Below are 20,351 nucleotides of genomic sequence, written 5' to 3'. Positions count from 1 at the left end.
GTATGGAGAGAGTTATGTTGTTAGGCGTATTAAAGTCTAGGTGGGATGAATAAAAGTTTGCATGGTTGAAAAAAAAGGTCTAATCATAAGTCAGCGTAAGGTGTAAGGTTTTCTACCAACCAACCTAAAAACTCAAAATGTATTTTTTCCTACAAAAGTTCTGTGCCGGTGTCTTCAAGATTATGTGTCGTGAGGTTTAGAACAATATTATCAATTAAACTGTAGGATGAATTCAAGTCTGCTCGTAAGTGAAGTTAGGTTGGTCATCCTGGTTGACCTCATGACTCCATGGTCCTTTGTGTGTGTGTGTGTGTGTGTGTGTGTGTGTGTGTGTGTGTGTGTGTGTGTGTGTGAGAGAGAGAGAGAGAGAAAGAGAGGGGACAGGGAAAGAGAGAGACCGTCCCATCTCTTCAAATACCACTTTGATCAACTTCAATTAAAACACACAAAGCACAACAGATACACACATGACACACGCCGGCCACGCAAATTGACCCTCAGTTCAGGGTCATGCAGATCAAACCTGTCACACCCTAATTCATTCAAGGTTCAAAGACTGTCACACCCTAATTCATTAAAGTTCAAAGGTGGACAACAACACGTGGTCACTCACAAGGTACACACCGGAAGTCCCGCCCTCACCGGAAGTTCCACCTCTTTAATTGATTACGTCACACCTGTCACTTTTGAATTAGATTAGGAAAGGAGGTTAGGGTTTAATTAGCCTACACTCTCGTAGAATGTCAAAAAGAAAATCCAGAAAATGACATTGAATGAAAATCACATCAAATGCTTTTGCATTTCACTGAATGAAATAAGTATTTGATTTTGATACATGGGTAACACTTTATAATAACTACACACAATTCATCATCCATTAAGCATTTGTTAACTATTAGTTAATGGTTTGTTCATCATTAGTAATTAATTGTTCATGCATCATTTATCATCACTTAAGCATTTGTTCATAAAGTTATGATTGGTTTGTTCATAGTGAATAAGCCTATTACTTAATATATCATGCAATAACATTTTGTTAATGAAATACTATTTAACAGTTGTTACATGCACTAATGATTAGTAAGGATGTGAATACATGTTTTGTAAACCACTTCCTAATACTATAATTCATGATTAACTCAGGAGTTACAAGTGGTTAGTTAATGATATGTGTGAGCTCATCTAAAGTGAGGACTTTTTATGCCTTGCTACACATTTGCAAATGAGTTGTAAATACATTCACATTCATTCATTAAGCTGACAATTTTATCCAGAGCGACATACACATGTCAATTAAATTAAAGACAACCACAGAAGCTGGGAATCGGACCCCCAACCGAACAGGCAACAGAATAATAGCCCTGCTCCTTAACCACTACACAACCTCTGCTACTGTTCTGAAATAGATGGGATCTACTTTTACTTGTTTTCAGAGGACTACTTTTCTGTTATGCGTATGACTACATTTGATGTAGCACTATGCAGCCCATTGATAGAGAGTTAGCATACAAGTAAATAATTGACTGACGTAAAAAACATGTTAAAAGTAAAAAACATAGTAAAAACATTGTCACTTTACTCTGGTGTTTATTGATTGTTTGTTGTGAAGTGAAGAACATAACATCCGCTCAGTTAAAAACGCATAAAACTATGCAAGAGTGTCTGTTAAGCATGTTATTAAATGCTGTGTTCTTAATTTTAATCACAATTATAAATGTTTGTTCATAGCAAACACACGCATCTGTTATATATTTCAGAATTTATAGCCACAATAGCAATGGGCAGGGGTAGTGTAGTGGATAAGGCATTGGGCTAGCATGTAGTAAGCCTCATAGTTGGGGGTTCAATCCTTGGGTGCCACCATTGTGGCCTTGCTCTTTAATTTCATTGTAGTGTCAATCTCTTTGGATGAAAGTGTCTGGTAAATGAATAAATGCAACTGTAACCTTTATAACTCATTTGTAAATATGTAGCAAGGCATATACAGTCCTCACTTTAGATGAGCTCACAAATACAATTAACTAACCACTTGCAACTCCTGAGTTAATCATGAATTACAGTATGAGAATTGACATAGGAGTATTACTTTACAAATGATGATCAAAGCATTTACTAATAGTTTGTAACTGGTTCATAATAGGGAGATGATTTCATTTATAAATGGTTGTTTCATTATTTATAAGGTATAAACCATGTATTTACAAACATTTGTTTTATTTACTATGAACAAACCATTCATAACTTTGTGAACAAATGCTTTACTGATGATGAATTATGCCTGAACAATAAATTATTAATGATGAACAAACCATTAACTAATAAGTAACAAATGCTTAATAAATGATGAATTGTGTGTAGTTATTATAAAGTGTTACCGATACGGTAAGGTGTGGTTACTGTAGTTGTAGCCTACAGTTGTAGTTTATTTTCATACAATATACTAAACCAATTAGGGTATATTATATTTTATTTGAATGAAAATACATTTTAATGCATTTTTGCCATCCACGTATTTTTGCAACCACATCATAAGAAGAATCGTCATGGCAACCACTTTCCTACCATAACCAAATTAAATATTTTACATTACATCTCTTGAACCAAACATGAAAACACTGAAAAAGTCTGCTCCTACTGTATATTTGCATTGTATTGGCCCACATCCATGGACAGATTGTGAAAAGGCGGTACACAGGTTGAGCTAAATAGGGGCCCTTTTATAACCACACATAGCATAACGTAATCTGTGTTATCTGACTGAGGGGTTCTTCACACACACACACACACACACACACACACACACACACACACACACACACACACACACACACACACACAGACACACACGCACACGATCACACCACTGAAAACTGAAATTTCTTCAGAATTGTAAAGGGGAACTACGCAGTTTCTTTAAGCTTCATTTACCTTAACTGAACAACGTTGAATGGTGGCCGTTTTGCTTCTAATGCCTTTGAGCGGAAAAAAACTTTGGGCCGGGTCACTGCACTGACAAACTGAAAATCTCGCAGCCTCGCAATCATGCTCACACGTGATCGCGAGTACCAGAGCTCAAATTATGTGAGAGCCAGAGGGAGCAGAGCTCCCATAGAGTGAGGACTGGCTCCCATGAAAGCAGCAAAGTCATCTGAGGGGGTCTCTCATATCTGAAGGTGTCTGCCATATGTGGTATTGTAATTTAATCTAAACAACACACATTGTCCATCCCTGTCTCTTACCATTAAAGACATTGAATCAAAATAGGTTATAGGTTAGTATGGGATGGTGACCTGAGCCTATCCTATGCTCAAGAACACAGCATGTGATGTTCAAAAAGAACATCTAGATCCGTTCATCAGGCTGTCAGGCTGACATTCACTAGAATAGTACATGTCACACTGAAATGCTAGGAAATTGCACCTTTTAATGCTGAAATGTAAAAAATAAAATCCCCCCTGGAACGCACCCCTATTATTTTTATCAAATAATAGTGATAATTGAAGGCCTAACCACTTAACGCACAGTCCGCCACTGATGTGCAGGGTGTGGCAACTTTTATGAGATAGAAAGACCCCCTTAAAGACTAAAAGATAATTCGAGCACTGGCGAGTGCTTTACTGCATTGCACACATACACGCCAGGCACCGGCTAGATGAAGGTAGCGATGGAGTTTCTATAGGTGCCTCTCATGCAGCGTTTACCTCGCTCCTCTGGCCTCTGTCCTCACTGATCTACATAAAGAATGATGGGGGGGAAACAATGGAATAGTCTAGCCTTCAGAGTGAGGGTGATATACTTGTAGGAAGAGAGGTCGCCGAAATTGACTCTAGTGCTATTTATTTTTAAAAAATGGAGGCAATTCCACCCCACCCCAATCCCCGTTTACCCTGCCTAATTGAGTGGAAGAAATTACAATTTGCGGAACAGCTGCACTGTCTAAAGTAAGCCAGTTGTTTTTTTGTTTTTTTTTTCACTGGTAAAATCATTGATGCAAAAGTTTTATTAGTAAGAGTGCCTACATTTAGTAGACCTATTTTAGCTGACAATACATCTGGCTTTAGAGGGATATGCTGAGATACGGAAAGAACACTAGTTGGGTTTTTGGTTTTAAAATTGCCTTTGCTTTTCACTGTACATTGGGCAGAAATCAACGTTGGAATAGAACTAAGCACGTCATGCAATTACATGAAGCAGCTTGATCTAGAGTAGTGGTAGTACAGTATGTGTTCCCCTGCAGAAAACATTATGTACAATGTTATTTGAATTGATACTTGGGGGGCATGAATCATTTCTACAGAATGTAAATGCCTCAGTGTGATCACTATGTTGTAAAAGAGCAGCCTGGCTCCATATCTGTTTGTGTGAAAAACATAATTTAGCATGTATGGCCTCCGCACTGACACTGTTAACCTGATAAAAACCTGATGACCTGATAGTGATTTTGGGTTATGAAACTGGATGATAGAATAGATTACACATTTTTGATCAGATCATGGTGCGACGTCGACAAAATTGTATGCACACAACTATCTACATTGAGCACCATTTCACAATGGTGTTGTCTGGCACAAAGAAAACTCCTTGATTTACTTACCCGTCTACATTTTGGCGATTATATGTGGGATTTTGTGCATGTACAAAAGAAAGAACTGTGGAGTAATTTGGATGAACTTGCCTCTTCAATTGTATTACAGAATAAGAGCTGCCACATCCTGCCTGTTATCTCTCCCTCCATGGGAGAGGTACTTTCCTCTGGTGATCAGACAACTATGTAAAACATGCCATTCTGAATTAACAGACCACAGCATCAGTCTAAACATTACCCCACATTCCACTGCTATTAAAATGAGACAGAGGACATTGTTCCAAGCATGAGGAGAATCCTTCTGCTCTTGCCCCATCATGCAAGATAATGCAAATAGCCTGTACTAATGCAAGCATGGCACATGCTCCTGAGAAGACTTGAGTTTACGCTGCGTTATCAAAACTGTTAAGAAATGTCATACTTCTTGACAGAGAAACTTGCATTTTCCCCACTAGCCTCCAAGGTCACTGTTCTGGGTGGGACATGGAGCTTGTGGTTGAAAAAAAAAAAAAACTCGACCAGTGTTCGATCAAAGGAAAAACGTTTCTGGGGGAGTATTTGGCTCAAGGTCCTGGTAAGAAGGACCCTAGGGTGAAATTATTGCGAACCATCCCTTTAAAATGCTAACCTATAGATCTAATGTTAGAGCTTTATTTTGATAGACTTTATACAGTATGTATGTGTCGTTGCCATGGACATAGACAATGTTTATGTGATGTGTATGTTGTTGTGTAGAATTCTGATGAACTGATTCAAACGTCAAATAATTTTGACAAAGCAAAAGAATACTGAAGAAGTATAGCTTTAATACATTCCAGAGTATTGGTTCACGAAACAAGCTAATGTAACCTGCTGCTGTCAGCTTTTATACCCCTTGAAGTAGACTGGAGATCCTGTACATTTACTTCACCATAAAAGGGACATCCTACGGCTCCATCACCATTCTTCGTAATACATAGTTGCCTACTTCTTCCATTTAGTTACTTCTACTTTGGCCTTTAACTTTGTTAACCAGACATTCCTTGTGGCTTGCTTATATTGCTTGGTGCCAAGCCTTATTTGTGTGTTTCTGTGAGGAGTCCTGATGTTTTCACTACGCCAGTCTTCAGTTCACAAAATAGAGACACAACAAGGTCATTACAGACATCATTTTAGCGGTAAACTGCCATGGGAAATTGAGCGTCCCAAGGCCAGTTAAAGGCACTCTATGCGATGCTGGGTATCGTCGATTTGCTGGAACAGTTTGTTATGTTTTTATGGCCCAGGTTAGCTTAGGTCAGTGGTTCTCAAACTTTTTCTTTCATTCCCCACTTTTGAGGCCCACTTGACCCCTGGCAAAATGATAATGTTACCACGTCCACCTTACATTACACCGTCTTGGTCCTCTGGATCAGATGATATGAATATGTCTGTCTGTTTATGACTTGTGTATGTGTGGCTGTTTTGCTTTGACTTAATGCCTCCCTTGTCAAAATGTTTTAACAAGTTAAACACACAAAAAAAAATTCTACCCGTTCATCGTGCCCCACCTGTCATGTCTCTATTTCCCACTAGTTGGGCCTGCCCCACACTGAGAACCACTGGCCCATGTTGTTTCTGCTGCCGTTTCTGGAGCTTGGGCTGTCCACATTTTTTTACAGTGTATTCAGGGCAGACAGCTAGCGGATGGTGAGCTGATGTTTGCTGTAAATGCAAACATGTTTTAGCCTAACAAGGAAGCTACACGGGGTGCGTGACTCAACCGTTCTGTTCACAGCGCGTAAAAAACATTTTAGAAGACTATTGGTCTATTATTGGTCACTATCCATTGATTAGTGGAAGCTAATTGTTACAGCAGACACAACGCGAATGGAACACTTCAGAGAATGCTATCTATGACATATTATATTATATTTGTTTCACAGGTCATTTTTGTGACTTACAGCAAACATCACCTCATCATCTGCTAGCTGCCTGTGCCCTGAATACACTGTAAAAAAAAGGGGGGGGGGAGCAGTCTCTGTGGCACAGGCTCCAAAAACGGAAACAAAAATGACCTGGGCCATAAATAACATAACAAACTGTTACAGCTAATCACTGACAAGATACGTGTAGGAGAGTTTTAATCGGATCAAAACGAAAATCATTAGTTCCATGTCATTCCATGGCTACATGGCCACTAAGTTTTGTGCAGCCCAGTCTTGCAGGGTCCTGCGAATCATGCAGTCAGTCACACACACACACAAAGAGAGAGAGAGAGAGAGCGAGAGAGAGAGAGAGAGATAGGAACTCTCTTATCCATAGACTGTGATGAGGCAATTCATCCTGCTAACAGAAAAAGCTTGGTCTTCCTGTTCAACGCCTTCAGTTGTGATCCTCCTTGATAAGTTATCTTTAATGAGCATTGAGTATCATTAAGTGTGTGTGTGTGCACATAGAGGCAATCAGATCTGTATGCATTAATCTATGAATGTGTGTGTGTGTGTGTGTGTGTGTGTGTGTGTGTGTGTGTGCATGCGTGCGTGCATGTGAGAAAGAGAGAGAGAGAGAAGTTTAACATCTCACTGACCTCCCTACCATGACAAGAGATTTTCTCTGTGAAACACAAGTTTGTTGAGATAACACAGCAAGAGGTCAAGAGATAAAAAAAAAAGCTGTTGTCATTCCTCAGTCATTCTCGTGTGAATAGTTTGTGTTTGGGAACTCATGGGTTCAGAGAGTTCAAGGATTCAAAGTACTCAAAAAAGATTTATTGTTTACCTAGAATGACAGATTGCCTTACATTTGAGGCTCACAGGCTTGGGTTAGAGTAAAATAAATTAATAAATAAATAAAAAGGTCTATTTGTCCATAGACTTATTTATCTCTTTTAAAGTGTATGGTTCAGGTAGCTGTTTGTTACAAACAGCGATCCAAAACACACATACAGTATATTTTATAATTTCAATGATATGAAAGCTGAATCAGGTGACAAAAACACTGTATGACAGAGCAGAGACTTAAAATTGATTCAATCAGACTCAGACAGAGTTGTCATGACCGTACAGAAATCGATCAGTGCAGAGCAATGCAGCTGTACAACACTTTACATGTACAAATTGGCACACCATCTGACTGACAAACATCGGTGTCGACATTCATTAGATAATAAAAAATCAAAAAGGTCTCACAGCAGTTGTAACATCTATGTGCTGTGCTGTGCTATGACATGGTGGGGTCACTGGGAAGGTACTTTTTGACAGTTTCCACGATCGTCATCACTTCTGCCATGGCTCCTTTTCCTGATAGGGTCAATAACAAACAGAAAGATAAGAAGAGTTCAGATGCCAAACTCTCTAAAAGCCACCTCTGTCAAAAAAATAGATAATGATGGCGAGCATGAGGTGAATGCATAGACATTGCATAAGTTAATCAAATCATTTAGCTTCAAAACCCGCTAAATATCACTTTCTCCCTAGCCTGGCATAGCCATACGTAAGCTTCTGCTCAATTTTCATTTCCCTTCACCATTTCTGTACGAAATTAGTACGAGGGTATGGTACAACCAGGCTACTTTCTCCCTGGTCTGAAATACCAATTTATGGGCAAAAATCGATAGAAGCCTGATAACAATAATGCTAATTTTCAAGAATTATACCTCCCTCCCTCCTCCGTCCTCAAACACCGGATAGGACAGGATGCCACTATGTTTGCCATAGGACAGATTCTACTAAACTGAAAAACAATAAACTCTATAAGGTGAGATTATCACATGATCCTGAGAAAAACAGAATAATCTCTGTTGAGTGATTTAAGTTTGTGAGTTCATGCATCTTTTTTGTTTGTACAATGGGAGTGAAAAGCAGCAGGCAAACAGACATATATTTCCTGCAGGTGAGATGTCAAGGGTCACACCAGCCTATAGGAATGATAATATCATAGATATATATATGTCTATGGATAATATCATTCTTACAGGCTGGTGTGACCCTTAACATCTCACCTGCAGGAAATATATGTCTGTTTGCCTGCTGCTTTTCACTCCCATTGTACAAACAAAAAAGATGCATGAACTCACAAACTTATAGTATAGTTGAAGATACACCTTTACACAATCACACACACACACACACACACACACACACAAACACACACACACACACCTTCATCTCCGCACACCAGCTTCTTGGCGATGCAGGGGATTTCCACATAGCCAAAGTCGGTGAGCGTGCTGATCTGTCGTGCAGTGATGGGGTGGTTCCACATGGCCGTGTTCATGGCTGGACAGAAAAGCAGCGGCCGACGTAGATCCCACGCTCGCACAATGCATGTCTGCAAAGGACAGACATACCAAGACACATGTCTATATGGTGGCGGTGGTAGTGTAGTGGTTAAGGAGCTGGGCTAGCGTGCAGTAGCCTGAAAGTTGTCGGCTTCCATCGTTGTGCCTCAGAGAAAGCCACTGAAGTTGCTCTGGGGACTGTGTGATCCCTTGTAATACACTTGACATATGTAAGTCACTTTAGACAAAAAGTGTCTGCTAAATGTAATGTAATGTAAAGTAATGTAATGTAATATCTGTCAGTATATGTTGCCTGCTAAACCTGCCCTTGCTAATCAGAAACCAGTCATCGAGTGACTGAATGCTCATGCTTTGCACATCTGTCAGTGGATATCATCATATGACTCACAGAGAGCATATGCCATAGGGGAACTGGGAGGCCACATACTGTATAGTGCACACGTAGTCACTCACAAGCGGATGCCATCCAATGACTGAACCAGTACAACAGGATGCCCCTGCCATGGCTGTTATTCTACTCAGACTTCAGTTCTCAAGTTTCTACATAAGCCTTGACCAGCACAAACAAAAAACACTTTGTTTGCGGGTAGCATTATGTAAAAACTAGAACAGGTTCTTCCAAGATCGATACCTAATAAACTTCAGGCATGAGACAAACCTTATGTGAAGTGTGAGCATGGCGTGCTGTTTTGAAGCCAAGAGCCTTAAAGGCTTCTCCTTCACGTTGATTTATTTAATAGGGCTATGGCTACAACATGTATAATACACATAGTGTGTGTGTGTGTGTGTGTGTGTGTGTGTGTGTGTGTGTGTGTGTGTGTGTGTGTGTGTGTATGGTTCCCTGAGTGTCAAAAATGTCCCATGTTGTAAAATGACATTCCTGTGCACTGGCCATTTTTGGATCCCAGGTGCTCGGGTGTATTGTACCGAAGTTTAATGGGTGTATTTATGTTCATTCAGTCATTAACCATTTTCATTATTGGTGTTAGTTTTCATATTGTGAAGTGTACAATGATGGTCTCAATTTTTAAGACCATCATTGATAACGCAATTTTCTAAAGCTTCCCATGTTGTGTTAACATGCAGAGGCAGTTTAGTCTCTTTTGTTCAACACACACAGACACACAAACACACACACACACACACATACAAATACACACTCACCAGGAGGTTATCACAAATGCCGCTGGCGATCTTGCCCAGGGTGTTGGCGTCCAGGGGGGCGATGAGCAGCAGGTGTGCCCAGCGTCGGAGCTCGATATGCAGCACGGGGTCAGAGCGCTTTGTCCACATCTAGAGCAGGACACAAACACATCCTCAGACAAACCACAAGCACTGTCGACACAGACATGTTGTGCAAATCTGGTTCTTCTTAGGATGGGTGAGATCTTGAAGAGTCACGCACACACGCACACACGCACGCACACATGCACACACACACACACACACACACACACACACACACACACACACACACACACACACACACACACACACACACACACACACACACACACACACACACACACACACACACACACACACAGAGACACAAACACACACACACACACACACACACACACACACAGAGACACAAACACACACACACACACACACACACACACACACAGAGACACAAACACACACACACACACACACACAATCAGGAGATACACCATCAAGCCTCAAACATAAATAGTGTTGTGAATGAAACCCTCTAATCTTTTTCAATTCAGCGGTGTTAAATACACTTTGCATATAATTAATGTCAGGTTAGATAAAGACAGTACATTTGACGAGTAGAATCCACTTTGCACATTGTTAAAGCAAAAGCAGGTTCCAGGTATCTGTCACTATGATCAGTTATTAGCATAAATACATTTCCGGGTCTTATGACTAACAAGGAAATATGGAAATAATATACTGTAGACAGCTAAATAACAGTCATATATCATATCAACTGAGCAAAGGTCTCTTTGAAAAGAAGAATCTAGCGTCTCCATAAGTAAACACGGCAAAGGAAGATCATTTCAGATCAGAACTCCTGGAAGCCTATAGCCGTGGAAGCCTACATTTATGGAGGGCCGATCTTAACAAACCTTATTAATGTGGTGACCTTTTCAGTTAACAGACAAGGTTATTATTAACCGTTATCACACACTCCTTTTCCCCCTTTTATTACAAAATCAAGGGGCGAAAAATCAAACCACTTTGAATACAACCCAAATCAAACACCCGAATAACGTGTCGCTATCCAAACCTAAGTCAGACAGAGGGCGGCACTGGTGATTTGGCACAAGTGTGTGTTCTCACAACAGGGCTCATCTGAAGCATACCTCCCACTCGTCTTTATCGGTGTACACTCGGACAGGTATCTCAGCCATGTCGTAGAAATGACAGCCATGCTCTGTGGTGACCACACGCACCTCCACCTGAAAAAATGCAAAATCAAACAGAACACCATCAAAGCAGGCACGGCATAACACACATACTTACACATTCAGACTCGGAGGGAGGAAGTCTGCCTGCTGGTAAAGTCAGGAAACTGGTGGTTGTACCATCAGGAAACTGGTTCCCCCCTACCCAAAAACCTGCTTCTCTCTCTCTCTCTCTCTCTCTCTCTCTCTCTCTCTCTCTCATATGACAGTTACGCAGAGATAAGGCCTCTGGTTCCCACCAGAGCGGAGGTTATTGAGAGCAGAGCAGCACTGCAGGCCGCTACATGCGTCACCTGAGCCGGATGAGCAGGAGCTGAAGCGTGGCGCAGATCTGGGCAGTAATCAAACCTCCGGCACTTTATCGTTATCCATCTGGCGCGCTGCCGACTGTCAGTGGGATCGCTTCGGCTTTTCAGGTTTCTTCGATGCAAGTTGTCTCAGTTTTACAACCTTGGATTGCAGCTCACGCTACGCTACATAATGTACCCAGAAAGTATTTTGCCACTTTTTGAAGCATGTTTTTTATGAGCAACAAGTACTAGTATCATCTTCACAATTAAATGGACACAGTAGCTTATGTGGTCATGTGAAAGACCACACGACACAAAAGCTGGCAAAAGTTGGCTTTGCAAGGATAGTGGGAGGCCTTGCACTAGTCTCAGTTGATACCAACTTGAAGAAAATTACTAATGATGACAAGCTAGACAAGCTACTGTAATCTGGCGATCACCAGACCAAACTCAGTCTTTTAAAAATGAATTGAATGTACATATTTGGATAATCCTTCAGCCAATCAGACCAAATCAGACCAACGGTCCTCGCGCACTAGGTGGATAAGCCAGTTTGTGATTGATCTCCGCAGATTTGTAAGGGAAGCAGGATAGAAAAAGCTGCAGGGTGAAATTCTATCGCCGGCAGATCAGGCTGGGTTTACCCAGTCTAATTTCAAGCTATTCCAAGTTTCCCATTTCAACATGCCCATTTATAATAGATACAAATCCCTCTGTTGAAATGTAATGATATGGGTTGCATGGGCTCCAGCCATCAATGTGGCATTCAAGTATAAGTTTAAGTATTTACACTTTTTTATTTTATTTTTTCCCCATGAGGGACATTTTTCGATTTGCATTTATCCCAATCCATGAATTAGTGAAACACACGTAGCACACAGTGAGGTGAAGCACACACTAGCCCGGAGCAGTGTGCTGCCTGCCACAGCACCGCTCGGGGAGCAGTGAGAGGTTAGGTGCCTTGCTCAAGGGCCGTGGATGTAGGCATGGGAGAGCAGTGCCCAACCACTCCCCCGCCCACATTTTTCCTACTGGTCAAGGAATCGAACCGGCAACCCTACAAGCCCGAAGCCCTAACCAACAAAACCAGAGTTTATGTATTTTAACATAAGAGTGACTTATGCATTTCAACATGAGAGTGACTTATGTATTTCAAAATAAAAGTGAGTTTCTTTTCAAGAACCAGTGACAGCTGGAAACACATGGATGAGTCACACCTCCCATGCCCCAGTGCAGGCGTGATGCCCCACTGATGCACACAGAAGATCGCTGTAGACCGCTGATCTTTATTCGCCGTATTGCAATGATGGTACAGCCCAGACAATAGGGAGAAGGTGAGGCGTCATCCGCTGGCTGGGGGTCCCCCCTATGGATGTCCTACCTAGGGATGGCTGGGGCCTAACTTTTATAACCCTTGGGACACTTTTCAGTGCCCCCTCTTGTGTCATCCCAAACCTCTTTTAGCCAATCAGCGTAATGTCAATTATGATTAATGATGGAGACCTTCTAGGAAGCCTTGTGTTTTTCTGGTTCTCTCCTTTTTTAGGTTTAAGTAAGGCTAATTACCTCTTCCTGTCATACATATAATATATGTAAAGTTGTGTAGCATTTTCTGGTTCTCTCCTTTTTTAGGTGTGAAGAGAGGATACTGTCCAGAGGAGCCTAGTATGGAGCTTCCCCCATACCTCTCCCCTGATTGTTTATACAGTAAATCAAGCTGGCCTAGGGGCACTTACAGCGAAGCAGGATCCAGAAGCGCTACAGCAAATGCAGTAGGCCCAATATTACTGCTTATGAACCATGAACGTATCCTGTGAATCATGAAAAACCACCACACATCACCCATGCAGTCAGACTGATGACATAGAAGGCCATGAATATGAGCAAGGTAAACAGTGAGAAACAGATTTACTAACATATAGGCTACTGTAGGTCAGGTGTCAGCCAGCTTAGGGACGATGCACGGGCTGAGGCCTACATATCGGTAGACCTTCTGTATTTTGTCCCCATAGGACTCCTTATCTATCAAACACATCTTGTTTACCACCCTGACTATGGTTGTGTCTATTTGGTGCAATTGGGAACATCTGCCACGTTACAGATGCACGCATTTTTACTTCCTGTAATTAATATCTTGTTTCTACTTGGATCTTGGATCTACGAAGCGAATGGACTTGCACCTCTGTTGAGTGCCCAGTCTGCAATTCATCAACTGAAGTAGTTGCCTACGTCAAACTCATGATAGACACACTTGTGTCTTCACCACATTTCAACATCAACACACTTCTCCTTTTCTCTGTGTTGAGTTTGTAAGCACCTTGTAGGCAAATTTTGGGTAAAATACTTTTCTTCAGCATTATGACCAGAGGCATCAGCGGAAACTACTAAACCAGAGCCAAACTACTAAACGTCGCCATCTAGTGGCGATAATATAAATCATGATATGACTCCTCCAACTTGCAAGGACACTTTTCATGAGGAAACTTCGTTCTACTCACCCCGGGAATCTGAAGAAGCTGACCCACCAATAAGGGTAATTTAAGTGCCGCGACACTGCCAGTAACACATACAAGAACATTAATCTTAGTATCAGTCGCAGGTGACAAGTCATTCGGACAATGTACTTCAACGCTATCGGTCTGCATTATTTAACGTTACTTTCTTAACACTTTGCACACATACAGCTAAGCTATACTTGACAGGTGCTCTGTATTGAATTCCATACATCAAACGTATTATAATTCAACGTTAAAATAAAGTTCACATGGACAACACAAAATGACAAGCCGCGTCAGTCGTAACTTCCGTAAACATGACTTCTTCGCCCTTGATGTGATAAAGACGGAAATCGAAAAACTGAAACTTCCTACAGTGCCTCTTCTGGCCTGGGAATACCACGGCAACATCCATGACCGGTTACTGGATTTAAACGTGTCAAGTAATTTAAGTGATGCAAGTATATATTATATTATAATGTTTAAGACATCATAAGTAGTTTAATTCGACATGTGTTTTGCAAAGTATTGTTGAATACATGAAAAATCGTGGCACGTGCACGAGCCCGTCCGCCACTGCTTTAAGACGAGGCGCGCGCACGTTTCCCTCGCCGAATATTCTGGGCAAATGATACAATCCTTGGAAAACGGCTTCCGCTTTCCTTTGCGATGTGCCTGAGGGACCTCATTCATTCTTGAGATAAAGTAAAAGCGATTCATTGTACATTTACTACAATGCAGACACTCACGCCTCATGTTTACTGGGCTCAGCGGCACGGAGAAATCTACCTGCGAGTGGAGTTGAGCGATGCTCAGGTAACGCTATGTCGCCAGCTAATAGCTTGAGAAGACTTGTCAAATGTAGCATGTACTTTAAACCCGATGGGCAGTTCGAAGAATCAGGCGATGGCAAGATAGCTGCTAGCAATATTGATAACTTGACATAGGCTAACCTTTTGCTTGCTGTCTGTAGTGACATCTGATTTGTTTGGATAGTGTCAGTTGGTGTGTGCTATGACTTCTGTCTGGCTGTAGTATTAAAAACAAGGCAGCCTCATAAAGCTGAAAAGCAATGTCAGGGATTGCTGGAAGCTCTTAAGGCAGTGTCATGATAATCTCACGATGTATCACAGATCACCGATCTTATTCATCAGTGATCTCTTGATAATAGCTTGACAATACTCATTGTATGTTGCTGCAAGGGGTTGGGTGAGTTCACACACGTTGATATTTGTAAGCATTATTAACGATGAAGTCGAGTCTCTTGAATCACTGGTGGGGACATTTACGCTAAACGTGAAGTAGCTTAACGTGACTCTAATATCTTCAAAACTGTCTCCATCCATCCATCACTAAGTGTCTCTACGATATCTCTTGCCATAAACACGTCAACTTGTTGAAAACGCTAAGTGACAAAAGATGTTTAAGAAAATGTTGGTGATTTGGTTGGCTACTGTTTACATAATGCTATACATTGAGCTTTTCATCACATTTTGGAGCCATGTGATTCTGTAGGCTCCGAAAACACAGCCACATGGCACTTCTGCATTGACTTTTGTATGTTTTAATCTAATGAAACGCCACATAGCATCATTTTGTTTTGTATTGCATTAAGCATCTGTCCCAACAGATGCTATAGGGTCATGTTACACTGGGAATCCCATGCATTATTGAAACGCTTTATATATTTATAAGCTTCTCTGACAGTAGCTCTTTAGGTTTAGGTTGAAGTCTAAATATCAGCTAAGAGACCTATCTTGTGAAGCAACATTACACATTTCAATTAACTTCTTGCTAAAGTTGAAAAAAAAAAACCCAACAACAATGAATTTAAGCTTAATTCAACAATGACATGATTAGCATGCAAGCAGGTGCACCACTGCCTCTGAAAACATCTCAAATACTAACCCAGTGTGTAGAGAGTGTTTGTTTAGAGGAGTTGCTTCAACTTCTGAATTGTGCAAGTTCATGAATACCACATAGCTCAACTGTACTGGACTGCACCCGTGCTGTACTGTGCTCTGGTGTGGTGGCTATGAGCAATGCAGTCGAACATGTTCGCCATTAAATACATCTTTGTGAATGGCAGACTTAAACACTTATGTCACACCTATATTTTATGACTCCTGTTATCTATCACACACACACACACACACACACACACACACACAGCGCAAAAAGGGGAAAGGGAGGAGTTGCCTGTTGCCTGATCTCATTATCTGTATTTTCAATTTCCTGTTTCCTTCAGAATCTCACCATCAGAGTTGAAGAGAACACTCTCACCTTCAGGGGTAAGTTGTCACTTTCTAAACTAGTACCAGTCCAGAGCTGCTCTGACTACATGTATGGTGTTCTTATCAGTATGAAAATCTATGTTTGGCCAACTGAAGGATGAGGTTGTTGTTGCTTCCTTTTTCGCTTTGAATATGAGCTCATTATTCGAGTCAAATTCAGTTTTCAAAACTCTGTCTCAGCCATTCACCCTGTAAAGAAGGCCCTAATGAGATTGTTGTGTTTGTGTTTGTGTTGTGCTAGGCCAGGGGCATGGAGCCAAAGGGGAGAATGATTACGAGTTCAGCCTGGAGTTTCTGAAGCCTGTGAAGCCAGAGGTGCGACAGTCAACCACTGATAGTCCCTTCTGTCAACCATAATGCAGCATATTTTGTGTGTGGTGTGTGTGGTGTGTGTGGTGTGTGTGGTGTGTGTGTGTGTGTGTAATGTAGTTCTCACACCGCTGTTGTACTTTGACGCAGGTGTCCCACAGATCCACCCAGAGGCAGGTGAACATCGCGGTGAGGAAGCAGGAGCACGGCTGGTGGGACCGCCTGACCATGCAGGAGCGCAAGCCGCTCTTCCTCGCGCCCGACTTCGACCGCTGGTTGGACGAGTCGGACGCCGAGCTGGAGCTGAGGGAAAAGGTGAGAGACAGATTGTGTGTGGGTGTGAGAGAGAGAGAGATTAAATAAACAAGAAAGAAAAAGAAAAGTGAGATGGATGGGAGTGGATGTTGTTGATAACAGCAAAACACAAACCTGGAGCGCATACGGATAAATATTTACTCGGTTGTGGTGTAGTGACCACATGCCTGAGAAAACATGCTGCTTGTGATCTTATACTTTTGTTTATTTATACTTCTCAGGAAGAAAAACTCAACAGAATTAGCGTTGAGTCAAGGACTCGCAAAGACCGTGAGTGTTAACTGTAAAAAATACTCTCTTTTCTCAGCTCTTTTAAAGATAGTACACAGTTGAATGATCTGTACGGAAACTTGATTTGGTTCTTTTCCCCCTTCAGCCTACTTGGGCCTGAAAAAGGGTTACCTTTTCATGTACAACCTGGTTCAGTTCCTGGGCTTCTCCTGGATCTTTGTCAACATGACCGTGCGTCTTTTCATCTTGGGACAAGGTGAGGACACCACACAGTGCTCACCGTAGCACTGCTGCAAGAGGAAGAGATGTTATCAGACAATGAGTCATTTTGGAACTGTGTTTGCTGTGGCGTTCAGGGCTTTTGTATTACAGCATGTGAACTGTACTGTGGTCCTACTTGAAACCTAAACGAAACCGCCTCGTTAATTTGTGTTCTGTAACAAAGACTCTTGACATTCTCTGTGTCTGTGATGTGTTGTGTGAGGCGGTTCTGACTTGTTCTTTGATAAGGGCTGCATCTGCATCATCATGCAAATCTTTCTTAAAGCTTTTTATAGTAGCGTGTGTGTGTGTCTGTGTCTGTGTCTGTGTGTGTTGGGGGATGGGTGTTGCTTGTCATTTGGCTGTGCTGTCACATAGCAACCAAATTCAAACGTTGATCTCGCTCTCTCTCTTTCTTTCTGACAGATTCCTTTTATGACACCTTCCACACAATCGCTGACATGATGTTCTTCTGCCAGCTCCTGGCTGTGTTGGAGGTGATGAACCCAGCTGTGGGGCTGGTCAAGACTGGCATCATTCCTCCCATGATTCAGGTTTGTTGCGGAAACGTTTCTCGGCAAGATGGTCTGAAACTGCGTAGAGAGATGGAGTTATCTCTCTCTTATCTCTTTTGAAATAGAGAGTGTCTTGTTTGGATGACGTGTGTTTGTGTTGTGTTGAAGGTGTTTGGGAGGAACTTTGTCCTGTTCATTATCTTGGGGTCTTTGGAAGACATGCAGAACAAGCCCGTGGTGTTCTTCATCTTCTACCTGTGGAGCTCCATTGAGATTGTCAGGTGAGCCTGACTTGCTGTTACTGACGCCAAAGCCCAGTGGGTATATGTACACAATAACGCTGAAGCACAGAGCTTAATTTCGGCATTCTCTCATGCAAACAAACGGGCATTACTGTGTTCTGCCTCCCTCCGCTATGTTTAGGTATCCGTTCTACATGCTGGCGTGCATCGACACCAAGTGGAAGCTACTCACCTGGCTCCGATATAGCATCTGGATCCCTCTGTATCCACTGGGGGTGATCTCAGAGGGTGAGTTGCCTCCTCCTCCTGAGCGATGTGAACTTGCAGTAAACGTTGCTCAGGTTTATGCTGTGTCAAATGGTAGCACAGGATGCTTACAACACCTTAAAAAGATACATCTCCACTTTAGTATCTCTTGAACGAATGTCTCAACATATCTACTCTGAGGCGTGCCAGGTTGATGAAAACTTGCCAGTGCATGCTCATCTTATGGTCTCTTTTTGGTCTCATTCTTCTGCAGCGGTGGCCGTGATCCAGTCCATGTCCGTCTTTGATGAGACCAAACTGCTGAGTATCCCGCTGCCCAAAGGCCTGGGCTCCAGGCTTAGCTTCTCCTACGTGCTGCACCTCTACCTGGTGCTCATGTTCTTAGGTAGGTGCCGGTGGCGGGGGGGGGGGTGTGTTGTTGCTCATAAAGGGCACCCAAAGGGATGGGTGTTTTGGGTCGGGGTTGAAAATGGTTGAAAACGTTTTATATAATGTGAACATCTACCAGGCACTCATAGATATAGGGTAACTCTTCTAGCCACTCAATGCTAAATCACTACTCTGTGTCTGAAAGCACCAGTCACTTTCATATTCTACTTGCATTTGGCTGGTGGCTGTACATGTCCATCCTTGCTTTGAATGATTTTTTGGCCACTTACTGAACGGCAACAAACAGCGGTCAGTCTGTTTAGTGAAGTGGCTCAAGTGATAATTTCTTGAGAACTCACTGCAGGGGCTAAATACGGCAAGAGGAAGTAGAATAAGCTGCAATAACTATATTAAATTGTACCACATCTGTGGTAGAATCCCACAGACATGTCAATACAAAGATCTCCTAAAGTGCTACTATTGCTCTATACTGATCTGTGTATTTGTAACATTCTTCCCAGTAGATTTATCTCTGCTCTACCATTTCTAAGGTTACCCAGAGGAAGCAGCGTTCCAGCAAAACAAATCTGCACAATAGTCCAATCTGTCCCTTTAAATTCTCTAGCCTGAAAACTCAAAAACAGCTGGTACAGCACATCTGATTGGTTGCCATTTATCATTCTTTTGCAGGACTCTTCCTCAACTTCCGCCACTTGTACAAGCAGAGGAGAAAGCAGCTGCGCACCAAGAAGAGGAAACCTTACTGAGCGGCCCAGACAGGGAAGAGCTCCAACACTGTACTTCCATCATCCAATCACCTCTCCCTCCTCCCTCCGTCCATTCTAACAGCCATTATGACATCACCTACACGCCTCCACCCCCTACCACACTATCTCTCTCTGAGGGACCAGTACTCTCAAAGTACCTCTCTACCCAACCCAAAACAAACCAATGTAAGTGCATTATGATTGGTGTTCATCTAGATTACAATTCTCTTAAGCTTCAAAACCAGCCACTTCCAACACAAACCACATACACGCACACACTCAGAACTCGGTGGAAATGAAGACAGAAAAAAACAGCCCAAAACATACTTGAACAGGAGGACAAGCCTGGCACAGGAGATGTACATCTGAACAGTGTGGTGTGTGAGAACTTCAGCTGGTGGGGAGGGGTTGGTCAGAGATGGGGACTGGAGCAGTTTTTTTTTTGTTTTTTTTTAATCGTACTCTCCTACTGTCCAGCCTGCCAACCCACCGAGGAGTGCTGGAACCTCAGGGAAAGTGGCAGTGAAGGAGTTTGCAGAAACCCCACTCTGAAGCAATGTTTTGTTTATTTACCATAACAGATGTTTGATGTGTCTAGATGTTGCTGAAGAACATTATGCTAATAATAGCTTGGTTTCAAATAAATATTTAAAGCAAGTACTCTGCTTCAAGAGTTTTTTTTTTAAAGCACACACAGACACAGACACACATA

The 20,351-nt window shown here is 42.0% G+C and overlaps 2 protein-coding genes across 4 annotated transcripts; one reads left to right on the top strand and one right to left on the bottom strand.

Annotated features, from left to right (window-relative positions):
- Nucleotides 1–7,299: 7,299 nt before the first annotated feature.
- ppcdc (phosphopantothenoylcysteine decarboxylase) lies at nucleotides 7,300–16,077 on the bottom strand. Of its 3 annotated transcripts, none has more exons than XM_062546720.1 (6): nucleotides 15,978–16,077; nucleotides 14,073–14,127; nucleotides 11,183–11,278; nucleotides 10,011–10,139; nucleotides 8,707–8,875; nucleotides 7,300–7,845 (listed from the first exon to the last, which is right to left on the bottom strand). In XM_062546720.1, the coding sequence occupies exons 1-6, from the start codon at nucleotides 16,037–16,039 to the stop codon at nucleotides 7,766–7,768; spliced, it is 591 nt and encodes a 196-aa protein (XP_062402704.1). In that variant the 5' UTR covers nucleotides 16,040–16,077; the 3' UTR covers nucleotides 7,300–7,765. The 3 variants fall into 3 exon arrangements, with proteins under 3 accessions (XP_062402704.1, XP_062402705.1, XP_062402703.1); XM_062546721.1 differs by lacking the exon at nucleotides 15,978–16,077 and adding an exon at nucleotides 14,257–14,392; XM_062546719.1 differs by lacking the exon at nucleotides 15,978–16,077 and having other exon boundaries at nucleotides 14,073–14,400.
- On the top strand, nucleotides 14,660–20,299 carry hacd3 (3-hydroxyacyl-CoA dehydratase 3). The gene is made up of 11 exons (XM_062546718.1): nucleotides 14,660–14,885; nucleotides 16,318–16,360; nucleotides 16,605–16,678; nucleotides 16,823–16,987; nucleotides 17,209–17,257; nucleotides 17,364–17,474; nucleotides 17,906–18,033; nucleotides 18,163–18,275; nucleotides 18,418–18,524; nucleotides 18,757–18,888; nucleotides 19,563–20,299. Exons 1-11 carry the CDS (start codon nucleotides 14,805–14,807, stop codon nucleotides 19,637–19,639), a joined length of 1,080 nt encoding a protein of 359 aa, XP_062402702.1. The 5' UTR covers nucleotides 14,660–14,804; the 3' UTR covers nucleotides 19,640–20,299.
- The last annotated feature ends 52 nt before the right edge of the window (nucleotides 20,300–20,351 follow it).

This window comes from Sardina pilchardus, chromosome 10 (genome assembly GCF_963854185.1).
Source record: "Sardina pilchardus chromosome 10, fSarPil1.1, whole genome shotgun sequence".
Taxonomy (NCBI): Eukaryota; Metazoa; Chordata; class Actinopteri; order Clupeiformes; family Clupeidae; genus Sardina; species Sardina pilchardus.
Note: the sequence above shows the minus strand (reverse complement) of the source record. Positions and strands in the feature narration are given on the sequence as shown.